General features: G+C 43.4%; 1 protein-coding gene across 3 annotated transcripts in view; it reads right to left on the bottom strand.

Annotated features, from left to right (window-relative positions):
* Window positions 1–21,727, bottom strand: part of SYTL3 (synaptotagmin like 3) — a 72,743-nt gene that overhangs the window by 46,594 nt on the left and 4,422 nt on the right. The window contains exons 1-3 of one of the 3 annotated variants that reach the window (XM_030556668.1): window positions 6,798–7,127; window positions 6,085–6,684; window positions 4,110–4,325 (exon numbers count right to left, since the gene is read on the bottom strand). In XM_030556668.1, the coding sequence (XP_030412528.1) occupies window positions 4,110–4,325; window positions 6,085–6,194 (326 nt within the window). In that variant the 5' untranslated portion in view covers window positions 6,195–6,684; window positions 6,798–7,127. Of the gene's footprint in view, window positions 1–4,109; window positions 4,326–6,084; window positions 6,685–6,797; window positions 7,128–21,727 lie in introns of those variants that run through there. The other 2 variants (XM_030556669.1, XM_030556667.1) reach the window with 2 other exon arrangements.

Genomic DNA, 21,727 nt, shown 5'->3' with positions numbered 1-21,727 from the left:
ATAAATCTGTTAGTCTTTAAGGTGCCACTGGACTCCTTGTTGTTTTCGTGGATACAGACTAACATGACTACCCCCGACTCTATGCCAATACAGTTACCTTTATCAACCATACCTGTAATCTCATCAAAATCAAAAAATTATATAAAATTTCTTGAACAAGAATTATTTTCCATAAAATCATGCTTTTATGGGGGACATGGATGGGGTAAGGGGGACACAACCCTGAAACGTTTGGGGCCCACTGATTTAGAAAGACAAACAACATTATAAGTAACTTTATCCTTGTTCACCAGTTCCTACCTACCACAGGATGTACATATTTAAATGTTACTTTACATCTAGCATTCATGCAATCCAGATTTATTTAGTCTGAATACATTACAGGACTAACAATATGATCAGCCCCAAAATCCCTGATCTGAACATCTCCAAACTTTCTGAGGTTAAGATCCCAATTGGAACATTGCAGTTTGCTCTCTTTCTACTCACGATGTAGCAAACCAAACACCGACCTCAGTTAAACATTTATTTTCTTTGGACAGGTGGGATCTAAGCACTTAAGAGTTGAATTTCGCTGACAATGTTCATCTAGCAAATGGGGACATGTATGCAATCCTGTGATAAATCATAACTAAGGGTATAATGGGACTGCTTTAGAGATATTTGCCCTCAGTCATGCACAGAGAAAGAGCACATGAGAAGTTAAAAGATGTTTCTACTCACATTTATGAACTTATCAGAGCAAGACCAAGAACAGAGAATGATGGCTGATTTCTTTTCACTTACGTGTGACTCACAGTAATACCTAGAATCATCTAGATACAACACACAGGAAATACATTTATTTTGTTTTTGAAATGTCAAAACTGGTGTTCTATGGTAGCCTTTTTGTCATTGCTGATGCTCAGTTTGACACATGAAGTTTGTCTCCACAGATAATCTAATATCTAAGACTAGTATCAAAGAGCAGGGTGGGGAAGGAAGAACATCAGTGATGTTGCTGATACCAACGTTCTGTTGGGGAAAAAACATTTTAACAGCAACTGAGAGCTAGATAATAGTATCAGGAGTAAAAAAAATCAAGATGAAGATAATGAAATTATACTGCCTATCAAATGTACACCAGTTTTGTATTTGATCATTTATTAGCCGTCACTCTACTTGTAATCACAAAGACACATAGAGCCTCCGTTGGCCTAGATTCCGCAAGAAGTCATTCAGATGCTGATTTTCAGAGGTCAACATGCTTTTCTTGACTTCAACAGAAGGCATGAGTGCTCAGTACCTCTGAAAATCAGACTCTAAATTTCTACATCTTTCCTCTTCCCATAAAATATAGGGCACTGAGTGGAACTACCCCAATACAGAGGGCCCACACGTAGCCCTATCCATCTCTTAAGCTTTATAGTCCTGAACCAAAGCCCATTAAGTCAATAAGGAAACTCCCAATAATTCCAATGGGCTTTGGATCAGGCCCCAAGTGATGAGCTCAAATGAGGCTTAAGTGCAGATAGGGCCTCATGCTGGCCCTCTCCTCAAGATCTCCACTCACTGAAGATGCATCATTTTTCAACATCTACAATAGACAGAAAAATAGATCTCCTTGGGCCTGTTTATGTGTGTGTGTCTTGCTGCATCCACGAATAAACAACAAGATAAGTGATGATATGAGATGTGATATGATGTGATCTTATATGGCTGAAATGACACTTTTATTATAAGCCTCTATTTTAATTGCTTTAGGATAAAAAGAGTTTTTCCATGTTAAAACTTGAAACAGCCTCTGAATAACAGTCTTAAAAAACAAATTAGAAAAAATGTGGTCCATTAGTGTGTAGGAAACTTATGGTTGCCTACACACACACAGAGTTATGAATCCTTCCCCTTTTTACTAAAAAGAAAAGCATTTTGGAGGTGGAGATGATGGTTCTGGAACTCATATAATTCAAAAGCTGCTCTTCCCTCCTCTCCCCTCCACCCCAAAAAACAACCCCATAATTATTTAGCCCCAAATGTGGAGCAAACTGCTTTGCCCGTTTTGTGATAAATGCATTTCAAAATACATTGTTTAAAAATCACAATTTACATGAAAAGAGATTCATTGTGCAATCTTAAAGTCTGCATTGTCACCTAAGAAACACAAGCTGACTTTAAACTGGCAACCATACAGATAGTCAACCCTGTTCAAAGAGCTAGTACAAGACCTATACACCACTTGAATTCTTATTTAATCTTAAATTTGAGGTTTAACGATTTAAGTGGTGCACAGCCCTTATACTGACCCTCATAGTGATGAATTTTATTTAAAGTACTCGCCCTATGCACACGGATGAATTTCACCTTCAGAACTGCTGGTTTGTTTTCAAAACTCTGTTTTTGCGGATAAAGTATCAGAATGTTTCTCATCAAGGCAGAAATGTATCAGAATATCCCTGTTTGGAGTATTCAACTTAGACAGGATGTTATGAATAAAAGTGTATTCAGTGGAGGTATTTAACATAATAGTACAGAGAATGACAGGTTTCAGAGTAGCAGCCATGTTAGTCTGTAACCGCAAAAAGAACAGGAGTACTCGTGGCACCTTAGAGACTAACAAATTTATTTCAGCATAAGCTTTCATGGGCTACAGCCCACTTCTTCAGATGCATAGAATGTGTGAGAGTAGAATGAATTATATTGTAAAAATAAGAATGGATTAAAGAAATGTTGTATGTACCTTCAAGCAGAAATAAGAAATGCTGAAATACAGGTGCCAGGAAAAGAAACATCAGGCATAAACAAGGGTGCTAATGGCAAACATTAACAGAAGATTGGTAATAGTTAGTAAGGAAATAAGATATGCATGCCTAGCCCAGGTAAACTTATCAGATTCTGCTTCCTTTGTAATCTTGTTAAGTGCTCGCCCTTTTATCTGTATAAATAAGATAGTTTGTGTCTTGCATGGTGCTCACATTATCTGGGTGTTATTAGCAGAGCGCTGTGCTAATAAAACAGAATGGTCTGACAAACTGTGAGTCCTGAGTCTAACTTTGACAAATGGAACACACAGACAGGAGATATTTATACATACAGAGAACATGAAAAGGTGGTAGTATGCATACCAACAGGAAGAGTCTAATCAATTGAGATGAGCTATCATCAGCAGGAGAAAAAAACTTTTGAAGTGATAATTGAGATGACCCATAGAAGGTCTGAGGAGAACTTAACATAGGGAAATAGATTCAATTAGTGTAATGACCTAACCACAGGTGGCGTTTTAAAGAGCCCAGGACTCCCCGGAGCAGCAGGAGCACCGAGCCCTTTAAATCATCACCAGAGCCCAGCTGCAGCACTCGGGCGGGAATGTAAAAGGCCTGGGGCTCCTGCCACTGTAGGTAGCCCTGGGCCCTTTAAATCACCGCCGGAGCTCCAGTAGCAGGGCTCGAGCAGCGCTTTAAAGGGCCCAGAGCTCTGCAGTGGCCGGAGCCCTGCGCCCTTTATTTTGCCCCACAGCCCTGGGGCTCCCAACCGCCTCTGCAGCTGGTAGCTCCGGGATGATTTAAAGGCCCTGAGGCTCCCAGCCACAGCTGGAGCCCCAGGGCCTTTAAACATTTAAAGGCCCTGCCTCTTCCGATTGAAGCCATGCCTCCATTCAGGACTCCAGCGTACCAGTAAGTCCTTTCAGTTACTTTCACCCCTGCCCAATACCCTGCAGGAATGCACTGGTTCAGTTCTGACTCAGAGGGAAGAGAGCCATCTGTGGGAATCACAGTGTCACTTACTGCAGTAACTGAGTTTTCTTCAGATAATTTCCATGCAAGAACCGACTATACCAAATCCTGCCCTACTTTATGAGATCTAACACTATCACAGCCCCAGGAAATAGTGATGCATCTTTGAGTCTCTGTGACCTGTCCATTTTGCTAAACACAAGGGATGAAATTTCAGCTCCACTGAAGTCAATGGCAAAATTCTCATCAACTTCAGTGGGGTGAGGATTTCACCCCAGGCTTTCAACTCTTGTCAATGCTATCTTCATTATAACAATTTGGGCATTTTATTTGCTTCTCTATTACTTACAACACCACAAATAACAGAGATGGCTTAACAAAACTAGTCATATTTCTCACCCATGAGCATAACAGATGGTGCATTTCCACAGGTAGGGATTCAGGCAGACACGGCACTCGGAGCACACACGATGACTGCATCCATTGCACACTGCACCTCTATTCATCACCAGGCCCAAGGATTTCTGACAGCGAGCACAGGATCTTTCCTGGTATTCATGGCTTACACTGTTTGTCCCCTTCCACTGAAGCTGCTGCAACTGCATTTTCAATTTCCTGTCCCCAAGAAGCAAATAAAAATACGTACAATCACAAGCTGATAATGTTTGTATCCAATAGTGATAATATTCTGTGGGTCATATCTTGAAATTGTGGTCTCTATTTTTACGTTGCCTGAAATCACTTGCATACAGTATTTTTTTGTATTATCACTTGTGTCACTCATGTGCATAAATGGAGTTCTAATCTAGTACAAATGGTGCTCTGCACATGCAAATTATGCACACGTAATAGGGAGCCAAAAAGTATGTATGCAAGTGATCACGTGTTCAAAGCTGTGCACATGCAAATAGACGTTGGATTTGGTTCGCTTTGCAAATTTGATTCATGAGTGAGAATTGCAAAAACATCTTCATCAAATACAGGAATCAGCTAAAGGTGAATTTAACTGAATTGTGTGTAGACTTAAAATTACAAAAAATATATATATTTTAAACCAAAAAAATTGAAAATTGTTGCTTTCACTTACCTGACATAACCTTAGTTCAGTGTTTCTCTGACAGGAATCAGTAACATTAAGAATCCTGTTCCCTGCACTATTTGGTTACGTCATAACGCTTCTGCAGGAGACTATTCTGACTATATAAAGTTGAACTGAGTAAATACCAAAAATTACTGTAGTTGCTCAAATTTAAAAATGAATTTATTTCAGCTTTGCTGACAACCTATTAGCATTTGCTTTCCACAGACATTTAAGTTTTAATCATGCAAATACTTGCAGAAAACAAACTGTAAGGCCCTACATTCAACTGTGCAAACACAGAGAATTTTAAACTTGCAGGTGTAAATATTAGCAACCCAAATGGTATGTTTTCTATGGGATGGGTTATTGCTTGACAAAGTAGGTTGCAAGGTTCCAAAAAAAACCCTTGTCGGAGCGTTAGTATACAGGAAACAAAATAAGCCAGACAAAGATTTAACCTCACCCTTTATAAATCAAGTATCTGTGTGAAGGTGCTGAGAGAGAATTAAATTTAAACCCTTCATTCAGCCAATAAAACCCTCTGGTGATGACAGGAAATTGCACACTAGTAAATGCAATGCACTTGGCATAACATTTATATGGGATGAGACACTGCTTCACTCAGCATTGGGAAGAGGTTCCCAAAACCCCTTGTGAGAATCCTGGAACAGATGAATTGACATAAATCAGTCAAAGACCTGAACTCATTCTTTGTAACTGGGAAAATGCATGTGCACCTGTGAATGTGATGAGAGAGAATTAACTATAAACTCTTCACTGAGGGAGTAACCCTTATGATAGCCTGATTTTTTTTTAGGAATGCTAGAAACTAAATTCATTCAGTAGTTTATTCAATGCATGGTATTTGTTCAGCTTTAATGGATAGTGAGCCACTAGCACAGGGGTTCTCAAACTTTTGTACTGCTGACCTCTTTCACAAAGCAAGCCTCTGATTGCGACCCCCCTTATGCATTAAAAACACTTTTTTATATATTTAACACCATTATAAATGCTGGAGGCAAAGCAGGGTTTGGGGTGGAGGGTGACAGCTTGCGACCCCCCGATGTAATAACCTTGCAACCCCACCCTATGTAATAACCTCGCGACCCCCTGATGGGTCCCAACCCCCAGTTTGAGAACCCCTGCACTAGCATGTTAAAGCCATGACACACTGGATACCTCTTAGTTCTCCCAACTGGAAAAAAGATACTAGTTAACAGCAGACAAGAAAAGGAATAAGATTAGAGAGGAAAGCAAAGAGAAATGGTGGCATAGTACAAAAAAGGCAAATACCTTATCCTTTCCTCATCCACTTTTCTCACCATCTGGTCACGGTACAGGACCTGTAAAACTGTCTCTCGTTCCAATTCCTTAAGGAAGTTCAGATTCAGTTCACAGGTCATTTTCCCCACACTTCACTTCCTTTGGAGACCCCAGCACTACACAGTTCTACTGTATCCAAGCTGACAGATAATACTGTTGTCTGGAGTATAATATAGCACTCAGGAGGTTTATGAGTTCTCTAAGTGCCTGTGCTCTTATTTCATTGGTGATACATTTCTACTGTGTCATACTCTTGAAGAAAAAAAATGAGAATGTTGATCTCCATGCAAATCATTATTTCCAGAGTGTCTCTGCCCCCGATGAACACGGTCATTTAGCAGGGTCACAACAGTCTGCTGCCTTTCAGATGACAGTTCTTTTTTTGATGAGAGTGGCTCCAAAACTGATAATAGCCCAAAGTAAGGTTTTATTTGTAATCACCAAGTTGAGGGAGCCTTCACACAGAAAAGGGCAAGAAGGAGACGAAAGCAGCTTGTCTTACTTGACCTCTTGCTTCAGAAATTTCACGGTAGGAAGTGACTAGAATAAAAATACTATCTTGTTCAGGACCTAGAGAAAAACAAAGATAAAGTGTTATTTTCCCTCAATCCTTCTTCAGCATCTCTCTGCTAGCATCTGGGCATTACTCTGTGAAAATCAAACTCTATTGTATACAAATATACCTTTCACACACTGATTCGGATATGCTGGAGTAGCCTGGAGGTATTGAATAAGACAGATCATTCTTCCGTCAACATTACCATCATACATACCCACATGCTCCATTAATGCTTAGCCATCTGCATTAATAGCTTGGAGAAGAATAATTTTTGTGTTGTGCTGATAATGCAAAAAAAAATCAGTCAATCAAAGTAGCTGCCAAGAAAATTCAGAGGCTGGCCTCATGACTCGAAGACATATTGGTTATGATATGTGCTCCTTAGCTGATTAGTAGCTGTACTAATCATCTTCTAGAAGTGACAAAGCATTAAAAACTTGTAATAAAAGGAGAAAGAAACAACTCTAAGGGGTTGCTCTACCAATTATTTATAGGTTTTAATAGCTAATGGGCCTGCCATCTGAATCACATCTAGCTTCTTTCTGTAGAGGCTAGATAAAAGGTTTCGTGCACAGCAGTGCTGCTATCTTTGTTAAACACACACAAACATAAAAAGTCAAGAGGATACAGTTTTATTTCTAGCACTGTGCACAAATAGTTTCTCATCCCAAACTGATGAGTTACTTATGCGCAAACATACAAGAAGCAGGAAAATACAAAAAGAGAAACAGATGAATGTGACACATAGACCCTTTTTTCTCACCTCAGACCGGACAAACTCACTACACCAAAGATGTGTCTTACATGTCTTATTCATTAAAAAGCAGTATGTAAGGTATCTAAAGAAAGCTCCTAATTTGTCAAGACTTATAATCTCATTGCAATACGTATGTACAGGTAATATTTATGGAATAATGTATTTATATGGAAAATAGGCTTTATAGACTTTGAGCACAAATTAGTCACCAGAGGTAATATGCTGACCCATTAAAGCAAGAGAGAGTTATCACCCCTCCTTAGTCAGCCATCGAGGTAATGCAAGGTTCTATTGTCTACCCTTGCCACACCCCAGAACAGAAGTGGGCAAACTACGGCCCACAGGCTGGATGTGGCCTGTGGGAGCCTCCTGCCCGGCCCCTGAGCTCCTGGCCAGGGAGGCTAGCTCCCGGCCCCTCCTCCGCAGTCTCAGCTCACTGCACCATGCTCTGGGCGGCAGCGCTGGGAGCTCCTGAGGCAGTACAGCTGCAGAGCCCAGCCTGACTCGGTGCTCTGTGCTGCATGGTTGGCTCCAGCCAGGCGGCGCAGCTGCTTGTCCTGGTGCTCTGGGCAGCACAGCTGTAGCACTGCCAGCCACTGGTCCTCCAGGCAGTTTAGTAAAGGAGCAGGGAGCAAGGGGGGTTGAACAGAGGGCAGGGGAGTTCAGGGTGGTGGTCGGGGGAGCTGTGGATAGGGGTCAGGGCGGTCAGAGGGTGGGGAAAAGGGGGGTTGAATGGGGGCAGGGGGGCAGTCAGGAAGGAGGGGGGGTTGGATGGGGTGGCAGGGGGCAGTCAGAGACAGGACTGGCTCCAGGCACCAGCGGAGCAAGCCCGTGTCTGGAACAGCGCATGCTAAGGGGCAGCATTCCATCCATTCTTGGGGCGGTAGAGTCTGGGCGGCTTTTTTTTCGTTTCGACAGTTCGGGCACAGCAGTCCAAGCACCTTTTTTTTTTTTTTGCACTTCAGCAGTTCAGGTGACAGCAGTCCGAGCTGTTTTTTTTTGCTTGGGGCGGCAAAAATGGTAGAGCCGGCCCTGGTAAGGGGAAGGTATTCCAGGGATGGTCAGGGGACAGGGAGAAGGGGTGGTTGGATGGGACAGGAGTCCTGGGGAGGCCGTCAGGGGGCAAGAAGTGTGGGGGAGGTAGATAGGGGGCGGGAGCTGAGCCATGCCTGGCTGTTTGGGGAGGCACAGCCTCCTCTAACTGGCCCTCCATAAAATTTCCGAAACCCAATGCGGCCCTCAGGCCAAAAAGTTTGTCCATCCCTGCCCCAGATCAATAGAAAACCATCAAAGACAACTGCAAATGATTGGAACCACCTAGAGGTGAAAATGAACATTATAGGAGGCAGGAAATCACTCTGGGTATGAATAAAAACAAAAGATTGCTTTACTTTAAGAGAAGCAATGTCTATACTATAGCCTATGTCAGCAAAATTTATGTCACTCGGGCGGGGGTGGGGGTGGAATCCACGCTTCCCTCCTGAGCGACATAAGTTACGGAGACATAAGCACTCATGCCCACAACGCTATGTCAAGGGGAGAGCTTCTCTCCCCGACATAGCTTTGGCCGCACTTGGAGGTTGTTTTTTTTATGCTGACAGGAGAGCTTTCTCCCGTTGACACAAAGCGTCTTCACCAGATGTGCCACTGCAGTGCTGTACATAGAGATAACCAGAGTGTAGGGGAAAGCGCTCTATATCCATTTATTGAGGAAAACCCCTGGCAAAGAAGAGTGCTTTCAGGAGCATTTGAATGCTGGCTCTTCCGAAACTGGCCAGCTCTGCAACTGACTAAACTTTGGGGGGTGAAATCTACTTATTAGCTAAGAAAAGTAACTATTAATGAGTGAAGACCCAGGTTCACATTTTATGATTTTGTTTCATATTGTAACCACTTTTTCTGCCATTCTCTCATTTCTACTTAAATCCTTATTCTTACTTTAACAAGGAGTCCGGTGGCACCTTAAAGACTAACAGATTTATTTGTCCACTCCGTGCATCTGAAGAAGTGGGTTTTTTGCCCATGAAAGCTTATGCCCAAATAAATGTGTTAGGGCTTGTCTACATCAGAAAGTTGCAGCGCTGGTGAGGGAGTTACAGCGCTGCAACTTAGGAGGTGTACACATCTGCAGGGCACCACCAGCGCTGCAACTCCCTGTTTGCAGCGCTGGCCGTACTCCCGTTTTGTCTCGGGTGTAGAGGATCCAGCGCTGGTGATCCAGCGCTGGTAATCAAGTATAGACACTTACCAGCGCTTTTCTTGACCTCCGTGGAATAAGCAGGTATCCCAGCATACCTGAGGAAGCCTCTGGTAATCAAGCTGGTCTCCTTCCCCGGCTTGCTCTCGCGTTCCCCGAACCCCGAGCAAGCAGGTCTCCTTCCCTGAGGTTTGCTGGGTGGTTCCGGGAACGCGAGAGCAAACCGCGGCGAAGCTGGTCTCCTTTCCCGGTTTGCTCTCTCGTTCCCCGAACCCCCGAGCAAGCAGGTCTCCTTCCCTGAGGTTTGCAGGGTGGTTCGGGGAACGCGAGAGCAAACCGCGGCGAAGCTGGTCTCCTTTCCCGGTTTGCTCTCTCGTTCCCCGAACCGCCGAGCAAGCAGGTCTCCTTCCCTGCGGTTTGCAGGGTGGTTCGGGGAACGCGAGAGCAAACCGCAGCGAAGCTGGTCTCCTTCCCGGTTTGCTCTCGCGTTCCCCGAACCCCCGAGCAAGCAGGTCTCCTTCCCTGCGGTTTGCAGGGGGGTTCGGGGAACGCGAGAGCAAACCGCGGCGAAGCTGGTCTCCTTCCCCGGTTTGCTCTCGCGTTCTCCGAACTCTCCTTGAAGCCGCCCAACAGCGCTGCAGTGTGGCCACATCTAACACCACTTGCAGCGCTGGTTGCTGTAAGTGTGGCTCTCTGCAGCGCTGGCCCTATACAGCTGTACTAATACATCTGTAACAACCAGCGCTGCAAAATTTTAGATGTAGACATGGCCTTAGTCTTTAAGATGCCACCAGACTCCCTGTTACTTTTGTGGATACAGACTAACATAGCTACCCCGATACTCTTCTTACTTTAATAAATCTTCTGTTTTATAAGTGCTTTCAAGTGCTGTCTGGTTTACAGGAGCAGTGGTTTAAGGCACAACTGGTAAGCTGGGGTATGCTGCATCTTTGGGTGCAGAGGATTAGAAATTGCTGAGAGTAATCAGTGTCAGGGGCTGGATATTGCAGAGGAACACTTCAAAGGGACTTGGGTGCACCTACTGCTAACCTGCTAAACTAGGGCTGGCATAGCCCAGAGGAGAATGCTTGAGTGGCTGAAGGGCTGGCACGGTCAGGAAGCTAACATCCAGCGACCACAAGCAAGACTTCCTCTTGCTGGAGGAGGAGGGCAACAAGATGATTCACAGTTCTGAGAACCTCAAGAACTATGACAACGAAGTTTAAATAAAAACATGCAAGAACTGCTTTGTGTCTATGGGACAAATTCTGTGGTACTTACTTGTACAAAACTCCCACTGAAATCAAAAGGCATTTACTTGATGAAACTGCAGAAACTGGCTCTACATGTATAGCTTTCAAAAAACTGAACCAAAGAAAAAGTGTTGTTTTTTTTTTAATAATAATGGATATTACCGTAGCACTTGAAGGAGGAAAAGAGTTACTGAATCACATTCAGAATGTTTGCATCTCTTACAAATTAGGTTATAAAGTTGATATTTGGGTTGGTATGACCTATTCAGGAGAGTTAAAAGCAGACCAGTTTTGACACACCTCTATTATTAAAAGGCGATAAAATAAAAATTAGTTTTGAGATAAAGTCTTGAGTGTTTAATCTAAGTATTATAACAATCTTGGGGATCATTCAATAACAAACCAAATGAATGATAAAGGAACAGAACTTTATTAAAACCAACTGGAAAGCATCTCTGATGAACTGCACACTGCCCTGTAGTGTTCCCAACCATTGCCTCGAAGGCACATCACCAAATTCCTATGTTCATAACACTGTCCCTTATGAGGGATGGTCTCTAAATTATAATCTTCTACAAACATATCTCTATCTTCCCTGTTAAAGAAAAACAAATTAACTCATATATAACAGCTAACAACTATCTAATAACACATGCATTAAATTCTAAAACCATCTAGTACATTTCCATAAATCCAGTGTGTCAACTACCTAGAGAGGACAGATTACTAGCACATCACTCTCCAGTGAGTTTTTACCACTCAATTTCCTCAAATACCCTTTCTCCAGGCAGGTTAGCAAGTCTCTATGCGTCTTCCAGATGTTTAATCTCACACTCTGATCTTCTGAGGATCAGCCTTTCATTAGAGTCTGAGTTGTTCCCTTGTTCCTTGACAGTTGCTCTTTTGTGAGTTGATGATAAAGGATCAGTCACATGGGAAATGTCAGAGTCCACATCAGTTGTCAATGTGTTGGAACCTTCTTGGATTAATCATACATCCCTTCAATTATGTCAAAATGTGTCCATCTGGTCTGTCTGAACTACATAAAACCTTGGATGCAGCTGTTCTTTAATGGCACCCCTTTGGCCCCAAGTATTAGAGGTCTGATCACCTGGGTTAAGAGATGGGATATCACAGGCCCTTTTGTCAAAATAATATTTCTTCTTCCACTCCTGATTTCCTTTCATCTTTTTTATGGTTGCACTGTTATGAGATTTCAACAGGTCATCAGTAATTGGTAAATTAGATCTGATCTTTCTTCCCATTAAGAACAGAACTAGAGAAAAGCCATTCTCCAGGGATGTACTTTGGTAACCAATAATACTTTATACAAATCACCCCACTGTCAAAAAGTCTTTTTCATAAGATTCTTTACTGTCTGTATAAACATTTCCTAAAGTCCATTTGATTGGGGATAATTTGGACTTGATGTTTTGTGATGAAAATCCCAATCTCTGGCAAATTGCCTAAAATCTGCACTGGAAAATTGCAGCCCATTATTGCTAAAGGCTTCATCTGGAATTCCATGTTTAGAGAGGATCCTCTTCAAGCTAGCTATCACTGACTTATTATTAGTACTGTGCAGTGTGCACATTTCTGGATACAGAGAATAATAATATGTGACTATTAAATAATCCTTTGATTGTCAGATAAATAAGTTAGTACCAACCTTCTAATAAGGCCTTTGTGGAACTGGATGCATTTGACTTTTCTGCATTTGGGATCTGTAGCATTTTTCAAAATGACTTTTTCTCCCACATTCATGGTAATATCTTAAAGGCAATACATTGTTTGGGGCCATGCTATAATCCACAGCTTCCACATGAGCATGTGTAACCAGTCGTTCCCCTAGCAACGGTTTTCATAGGTGGTTCCACTGTTTGATTTGACCTGTTCTGGTTATATTCTTTTGTACTTAGTATATGGATACCCTTTCTGGTGAATTCAGCTTTTTGGCATGTTGTTTCACAGTTTCTGCTGCCCTGCATATTTAGAGAGTTTTTTCTGACGTTAAGTCTCCTTCACGTAGAAGTCTCTCTCGTAGACTCATTTGTAGCATTAAAGACAATGTGTTATTTCTGATGAGAGACTCTGTCAGCTCACTAAAGTCACATGTTTTACTGAGTTTCCTTAATTTTGTGACATATTGCTCTATGGTGTCATCAGTTTTTTTTCATGCATGTAAAGAATGTGTATCTCTTAAATGTTTCATTCCTTTCTGGCATGCAACATATCTAAAGTTTAGTCAGTATCTTGCTCAACTTCATGCTTTCATCTTCTTCAAGCACAGTTGCTATAAATATCCAATGTTTTCTCCCCCACAACATACAAAAAGATTGACGGTTTCACTTTATCACTTTTTTCCTTTGCCCCCAAGGCTGCTAAATACAATTCAAATCTCTGGTATTTTTTTCACTTCTCTGCAACATTGCCTGACAATTGCAGACTGGCTGGAGGCTGCAACACATTCATTTTTGGCTTTTTTCCCCCTTCTTCAGGTAGTCAAGCTTCTATTGTGCTCACCAAACATATGCAAACGCCTCTGTGCCTGGTGCTCCACGTGCTTCTCTCCTGCCTCCCTTTGTCTCTGCTTTCAGTTGCAAAAACAGAAGTTAACTTCAAAATCACTGCATTTCCTTTTTTTTCAACACTTCTGACACATTGTAACTATCTTGAGGTTCATTAAACAGCAAACCAAATGAATGAGAAAAGAATAAAACTTTAACAAAGCAAACTAGAGAGGATAACTGGTGAACTGCAGCACGCAGCCATGCTATGCGATACTCTCAAGCCTCACCTCCAAGGCATATCTCCAAATTCCGACGTTCACAATAATATCCCTTATGAGGGAGTGTCTTTAAATTATTATGTTCTACAAACATATTTCTACAGGTATTAAATACACAGGGCCAGATCTTTCACTAGTATAGATGAGTGTAGCTTTATTCAAGTCAATGAAATTACACTGATTTACACCAGCTGAAGATCTGAGTCATTATCTGTATGTTTTGTTTTAAGTACCAGAGACTCCACATTGCCAATTTATTTGCAGATATCTACAGCTATTTTATTGTTTTATGTGAGTGTTTTACATCCAGACTGTCAAGGATGGGCAGTAGGTATCATAGGCTGGGGGAGGCTGTGCCTCCCCAAACAGCAAGGCATGGCTCCACCCATGCTCTGCCCCCAGCCCCTCCCTCCTGCTTCCCGCTCCACTGCCGTGGCTGGAGTACAGTCTCCCTCTGGGGAAGGGGTTGGGTCACATCGCCCTCCCGATGCTACGGAGCTGGGGGGTGGGGAGGGGAGCTAGCCTGGGATGAGGGCCGGTGGCTGTGGTGGGGTCTCTGGGCTCCAGTGGTGGTGGGGTGCAGAAGAGGCAGGGCCTTGGGTGGAAGGGACGGGGCTGGGGACTAACCTCCCCCAGCCAGCAGCCCACGCATCACCCATGCTGTCAGGCTAGTTCAACTTTATCCACTTAATATTGCAAAAGAAGGCAGGAGATGCAGCTTTTTATATCCAGACAGTAGCTGGGTATATGCTCCTCCTTTTGCATTCTTTTGATAAAATTCTTTGATGACAAAAAAATGACAGATTTTCACATAGAAAACTGTTGAAGAAAAAAAAAAGATATAACATGAATTTCCGGTGGAAATAGAGGAGGCAAAGATATGAACAATCATATTTTATTTCCTCATCAATTGCATTTTACAGGAAGTTACTAAAACACATTTAAAGCCACAGCAATTGTGCATTCTCACAACATAGGCTATTTTCAAAGACATGCATTACCACTGCTCAAGTTGATCTTTCACGACGGTCTTTTCTTTAAGGCTCTTCTCTTTTGGAGTCTGATCCTGTCAGGTACTGAATCCCTCTTGAGCGGTGCTGAGAGCCCTCAACTCCCACTGAAGTCAGCAGGCACTCTACAGGAGGGATGCAGCACCACACAGTATCAGGCCCCCAGAGAATCTGTGAGCAGTGCCTTCTGTTTCTCTAGGATTGATTTGAAAAGCTAATATTGTTACAATGTCCTCAATAAATCTGAAGGCAAAAATTCTGAGGCATGTCATTTGGAGACTAGCAAATTCCACAGAAGTAATTATCAGTGGGACCAAGCAAAACTCATCTCAAAGGGTTAATATTAATACACTGCTAATAACAGCAAGACCTACAGTTATCAAATAAATAAATGAATAATTATGTTATTTCCCAGTGCCTCCATAGCCTTAAAAACAAAAGGGTTTCCCGCCTGGTCTACAAGACGTCACACACAGAATTAAAGATTTCAGGCTCATTTTGTGAAACAGCTTTTTGACAGCAGCAATTTCTGACCAGTACATAACAAGCTGGTAATGGGGAGCAGAGAGAATCCTTTTTAGAGATTCACGGAATAATTTATTTGTACACAAATAGTGATATTTTCAAGGATTTGTATTTGTACAAATATAAAATAATAATGGGACAAATTCTGGCTAAATTATCCTTTAAGTACATGGGAGTTTAGCCTGAACAAAGACTGAGGCCCAGATCCTCAGAGGTATTTAGGCTCCTAATTTTTCCACTGAGTTCCATGCAAGTTGGGAGCCTAGATATCTTTGTGGATCTGAGCCTCAGCAGACACTTGAATAAAGACATTCGGAGATGGCCCAAAATGAGTACTTAGAATACTACCACTCAGAAACAATGGATTTGCTGCTGCTATTCAAATTCCGTGCACAGTAAAAAGAAAAAAAAATGGGGCAATTGCACATTCAGTTCTGATCTCCCGAGATATAAATTATAACATCTGACAATATTTAAAACATACAGAACCAAACTATGGCTAGGTCTGCATGGGAATCAAACAGAGAAGAAAGGGACCGGAATCATTTTCCTCCCTATGCCAGCAGCAGGTCCAGCTCCCAGGTGGAGGTACGCAAGCAGCTCTGCATGGCTGTCACCAGCAGGCATCCTCCCTCCCCTCCCCCCGAGGCTCCCAATGGCTGGTTCCCAGCCAATGGAAGTGCACAGCCGGTGCTCGGGGTGAAGGCAGTGCGCGGAGCCCCGTGGCCCACCCCTGTCGAGGAGCCAGACCTGCTGCTGGCCACTTCTGCAGCGTGGTGTCAGAACAGGTAGGGACTAGCCTGCCTTAGCCAGGCAGCACTGATGACAGGACTTTTAACAGCCCAGTCAGCGGTGCTGACCAGAGCCATCATGATCCAATGCCTTACATTCTGCAACCCAGTGCTGGGTTGCAACCCGCGGTTTAAAAACCACTGGCCTAAAGGTCCTAGAGATCACTTGACCTGCCCCTTCTCCACCGTGTACTGACAGAGCTGATTAAGACTCAATTGAGAGTTCTAGTGAGGCGGTATGGGTCCCCACTACCCCAGAGACAGATGAGCCCCTATGGACACCAGTGTGGGTATAGCCTGGGAGCTCTGAGCCTGCCCCTCAGAGGGTCAGGGATGGCACAGGAAATATAAAGGCCTGACCCCAGAACTCACTGGGAGAGTAGCCACCAGGGAGACCAGACGACTCTGGCCTACCTCCCAGCTGGGAAGCCCCAGCGACCTCCAGCAGACCCAAGGGCTGGCCAGGCCTGTCCCAGGCCAGCTACTCGGAGAAGTGGCCAAGCCTACCCTGCACCAGTGATCCCAAGGAACCTATAGTGTTGGACCCCCCTGAGGACACCACCCTGACCCAGGAACCTCAAGAGTGGGAGTCCGGAAGTAGCCTGGGGACAGCCGACCCTAGTCTGTCTGCAACACTGCCAGAATGCATGCCAGGTATGTTGCAGCCAGGATCCCCACTGATGCAGCAGCGGGTCTTCTGCTGCTGCTGGGGCCCTGGGCTGGGAGGCAATGGAGTGGGAGGGCCTGCGTCCCCCCTGCCACCCAACCTGTGGGTGGTAGTCTCCCCTCTCCCAGGCCTTCGGACCCAGGATCTGGACTCACTGTTGATATACTGTTGTTGCTCAGTCCCTGCCTGAGGGCCTGAGCCCCTGACTCACTACTGCCCCACCCTGACCCAGGGCCTGGGCCCACTGTGTATATACTGTTATTGCTCAGTTCCTGCCTGATCCCCGGGCTCACCATTGCCCTGCCCTGCCCTGACCTAGGGCTTAGGCTGATGACTGACTGTGTTGTTTCTGCCCTCACAAAGGCCACAGAGGAAGACTGCTGCAGCCAGACTAATTCCCTTCTGGACCTCCTCCCGAACTTAGTGAGGCGGTGGAGGTCCCCACCACCCTAGAGAGAGACGAGCCCTGGGTAACCTCATTACAAAAGTCTTTGTTGCGCATCAGTAGAGCTGAAATCACTGATAACCAGGTCTGAGTGTTAGATCTGCTATGGGACAGTGTCTCTGGTGAAAGAAACTGCTGAGCCTGCACTAGCAGTTAGGCTCCCCTCCTAGCAGCTGAAATCACTGAGCACTGAAAGCTGTGTTAAGTGGTGGGACCTCAAGACATCTCAGAGGGTATGGTGGAGCAGTGAGCAAGTGGCTGCAGGAACAATCAAGTTGTCTTCTCCCTCCCTCCTGCACCCGCAAAGGTGGAAGGTGAACTTATGCAAAATCATCTCTGAACGCTGGGTCTCCACTGATCACGGACAACAACTGTGAGTGGAGTGTGACGGAGGGTGGGGGACATCAAAGAAACTTTTGGTTGTTGGACTTAAGAACCTGAGACTGAATATACTGCCCAATGTACCCTGGGATGGGCGTTTTTCTCATAGTCTTATGCTTATGAATCCTGCTTGTGGCGTTTTCCCCAAGATAATGCTGGGTTACTTTCCCCCTTTCTATTAAAAGTTTCTTATCTAATCTACCCACAGACTTTGTGCTTGTCAGAGGGGAAGTATTGCCTCGTAGAGGTGCCCAAGGCATGGTGTGTACTTTTCCCAGGTTATTGGGTTGGGGCTTGAGCAAGTTTTGTGTTGTATTGTTAAAAAGGAACCCCTAGATCAGCAGTTCTCAAACTTTGTTGTACTGTGACCCCCTTCTGACAATAAAAATTACTACACGACCCCAGGAGGGGAGACCAAAGCCTGAGCCTGCCCAAATCCTGCCACCCTGGGTGGAAGAGACCAAAATTGAAGCCCCAGGCCTCAGCAAGTCTAATACCACCCTGGCAACCCCATTAAAATGGGGTTGTGACCTACTTTGGGGTCCCAAACCACAGTTTGAAAACCGCTGCCCTAGATATTGAACCTGGCCTTATGACCGCCAATTCCACCTGGAAGAACAGTTACATACCTAATTTTCTATAAATGTTCTAAGCTAATTTAGAATCACAGTTAGGGAGTTTATAGGATAAACAAAGTGCCATTGTCAGGGCAAAGCCTCATGCCTCACAATCACTTGAGCTTGTAATTATTTTGCAGATGTGGTCAAACTGGATGGAACAGGTGATTGCTTTTAGACTCATAGACTTTAAGGTCAGAGGGGACCATTATGATCATCTAGTCTGACCTCCTGCACAATGCAGGCCACAGAATATCACCCACTCAATCCTGTAACAAACCCCTAACCTATGTCTGAGTTACTGAAGTCCTCAAATCGTGGTTTGAAGACCTCAAGCTGCAGAGAATCCTCCAGCAAGTGACCTGTGCCCCATGCTGCAGAGGAAGGCGAAAAACTCCAGGGCCTCTGCCAATCTGCCCTGGAGGAAAATTCCTTCCCAACTCCAAATATGGCGATCAGTTAAACCCTGAGCATGTGGGCAAGACTCACCAGCCAGCACCCAGGAAAGAATTCTCTGTAGTAACTCAGATCCCACTCCATCTAACATCCCATCACAGACCACTGGGCATACTTACCTGCTGATAATCAAAGATCAATTGCCAAATTAATTGCCAGAATTAGGCTATCCCATCATACCATCCCCTCCATAAACTTATCAAGCTTAGTCTTGAAGCCAGATATGTCTTTTGCCCCCACTACTCTCCATGGAAGGCTGTTCCAGAACTTCACTCCTCTAATGGTTAGAAACCTTCATCTAATTTCAAGTCTAAACTTCCTAGTGTCCAGTTTATATCCATTTGTTCTTGTGTCCACATTGGTACTAAGCTTAAATAATTCTTCTCCCTCTCTAATATTTATCCCTCTGATATATTTATAAAGAGCAATCATATCCCCCCTCAACCTTCTTTTGGTTAGGCTAAACAAGCCAAGCTCTTTGAGTCTCCTTTCATAAGACAGGTTCTCCATTCCTCGGATCATCCTAGTAGCCCTTCTCTGTACCTGTTCCAGTTTGAATTCATCCTTCTTAAACATGGGAGACCAGAACTGCACACAGTATTCCAGATGAGGACTCACCAGTGCCTTGTATAACGGTACTAACATCTCCTTATCTTTGCTGGAAATACCTCGCCTGATGCATCCTAAAATCGCATTAGCTTCTTTAACAGCCATATCACATTGGCGGCTCATAGTCATTCTGTGATCAACCAATACTCCGAGGTCCTTCTCCTCCTCTGTTACTTCCAAGTGATGTGTCCCCAGTTTATAACTAAAATTCTTGTTATTAACCCCTAAATGCACGACCTTGCACTTTTCACTATTAAATTTCATCCTATTACTATTACTCCAGTTTACAAGGTCATCCAGATCTTCCTGTATGATATCCCGGTCCTTCTCTGTGTTAGCAATACCTCCCAGCTTTGTGTCATCCGTAAACTTTATTAGCACATTCCCACTTTTTGTGCCAAGGTCAGTAATAAAAAGATTAAATAAGATTGGTCCCAAAACCGATCCCTGAGGAACTCCACTAGTAACCTCCTTCCAGCCTGACAGTTCACCTTTCCAGTACGACCCATTGTAGTCTCCCCTTCAACCAATTCCTTATCCAACTTTCAATTTTCATGTTGATTCCCATCTTTTCTAATTTAACTAATAATTCCCCATGTGGAACTGTATCAAATGCTTCCTGAAATTGAGGTAAATTAGATCCATTGCGTTTCCTTTGTCTAAAAAATCCGGTACCTTCTCAAAGAAGGAGATCAGGTTGGTTTGGCACAATCTACCTTTTGTAAAACCATGTTGCATTTTGTCCGAATTACCATTGACCTCAATGTCCTTAACTACTTTCTCCTTCAAAATTTTTTCCAAGACTTTACATACTACAGATGTGAAACTAACAGGCCTATAGTTACTCGGATCACTTTTTTTCCGTTTCTTAAAAATAGGAACTATGTTAGCAATTTTCCAGTCATACAGTACAACCCCTAAGTTTAAAATTCTTGCTAATGGGCTTGAAATTTCATGTGCCAGTTCCTTTAATATTCTTGGATGAAGATTATCTGGGCCCTCCGATTTTGTCCCACTAAGCTGTTCGAGTTTGGCTTCTACCTCAGATGTGGTAATATCTACCTCCATATCCTCATTCCCATTTGTCATCCTACCATTATCCCTAAGCTCCTCATTAAAGACTGAGGAAAAGTATTTGTTTAGATATTGGGCCATGCCTAGATTATTCTTAACCTCCATTCCATCCTCAGTGTTTAACGGTACCACTTCTTCTTTCTTTTTTTCTTTTTATTTATAAGGCTATAGAACCTTTTACTATTGGTTTTAATTCCCTTTGCAAGGTCCAACTCTACATGGTTTTTGGCCTTTCTCACTTTATCCCTACATGTTCTGACCTCGATAAGGTAGACTTCCTTGCTAATCCCTCCCATCTTCCAGGCCTTGTAGGCTTTCTGCTTTTTCTTAATCACCTCTCTAAGATGCTTGCTCATCCAGCTTGGTCTACAACTCCTGCCTACGATTTTTTCCCCCTTTCTTGGGATGCAGGCTTCTGATAGTTTCTGCAACTTTGACTTGAAGTAATTCCAGGCCTCCTCCGCCTTTAGATCCACAAGTTCTTCAGTCCAATCCACTTCCCTAACTAATTTCCTTAATTCTTTAAAGTTAGCCCTTTTGAAATCAAAAACCCTAGTCCTAGATCTATTTTTGTTCATCCTTCCATCTAGTTTGAACTGAATTATTTCACGATCACTTGAACCAAGGTTGTCCCCTACAACCATTTGTTCTATGAGGTCCTCAATATTCACCAAAACCAAATCTAAAATGGCATCTCCTCTTGTTGGTTCAACAACTACTTGGCGAAGGAATTCATCAGCTATCACATCCAGAAAAATCCGAGCCTTATTATTATTACTAGCACTGGACCTCAAGTCTATATCTGGAAAGTTAAAGTCTCCAATGATCACACAATTCCCATTAGTGTTTACTTCATTAAAAAAGTCTCTATTCATATCCAAATCGGATCCTGGCGATCTGTAGCACACCCCAAGCACTATCTCAGGGGAGGCTCTAGTAGCTTTCTTTCCCAGTGTGATTTTTGCCCAGACAGACTCTGTCTTATCCATTCCATCACTTCTTATTTCTTTACAGTTAACCTCATCATTGATATACAATGCTAGTCCACCTCCTTTGCCTTTATTTCTGTCTTTCCTAAACAACACATAGCCTTCAATACCTGTACTCCAGTCATGACTACTATTCCACCATGTTTCTATTATCCCTAGAATATCCAGTTTCACTTCCTGCACCAGCAGCTCTAGTTCCTCCATTTTGTTACCCAGGCTCCTTGCATTAGTGTACAAACATCTTAATTTTTGCCATTTGGCTTCACTGCCATTCTTTACCCAGTTAGGCACAGACATTCTACTACCAGTATCACCAGTTAGACTGGTATCTACACTACCCTTCCTCCTTATCTCCATTCTCCTGCCCACGGCTGTATCCTCTCTTACTTTGTTTTCTTCCCTGTCAATGTTAAATTCCGGCGTGGAGATTACCTGGACATCTCCCAACCATCTCCCCCAAATTCCTAGTTGAAAGCTCTCTTAATCAGTTGTGCC

This window comes from Gopherus evgoodei, chromosome 3 (assembly GCF_007399415.2).
Source record: "Gopherus evgoodei ecotype Sinaloan lineage chromosome 3, rGopEvg1_v1.p, whole genome shotgun sequence".
Lineage (NCBI taxonomy): Eukaryota > Metazoa > Chordata > Testudines > Testudinidae > Gopherus > Gopherus evgoodei.
The sequence above is the reverse complement of the archived record's forward strand: the minus strand, read 5'-3'. Positions and strand labels throughout refer to the sequence as shown.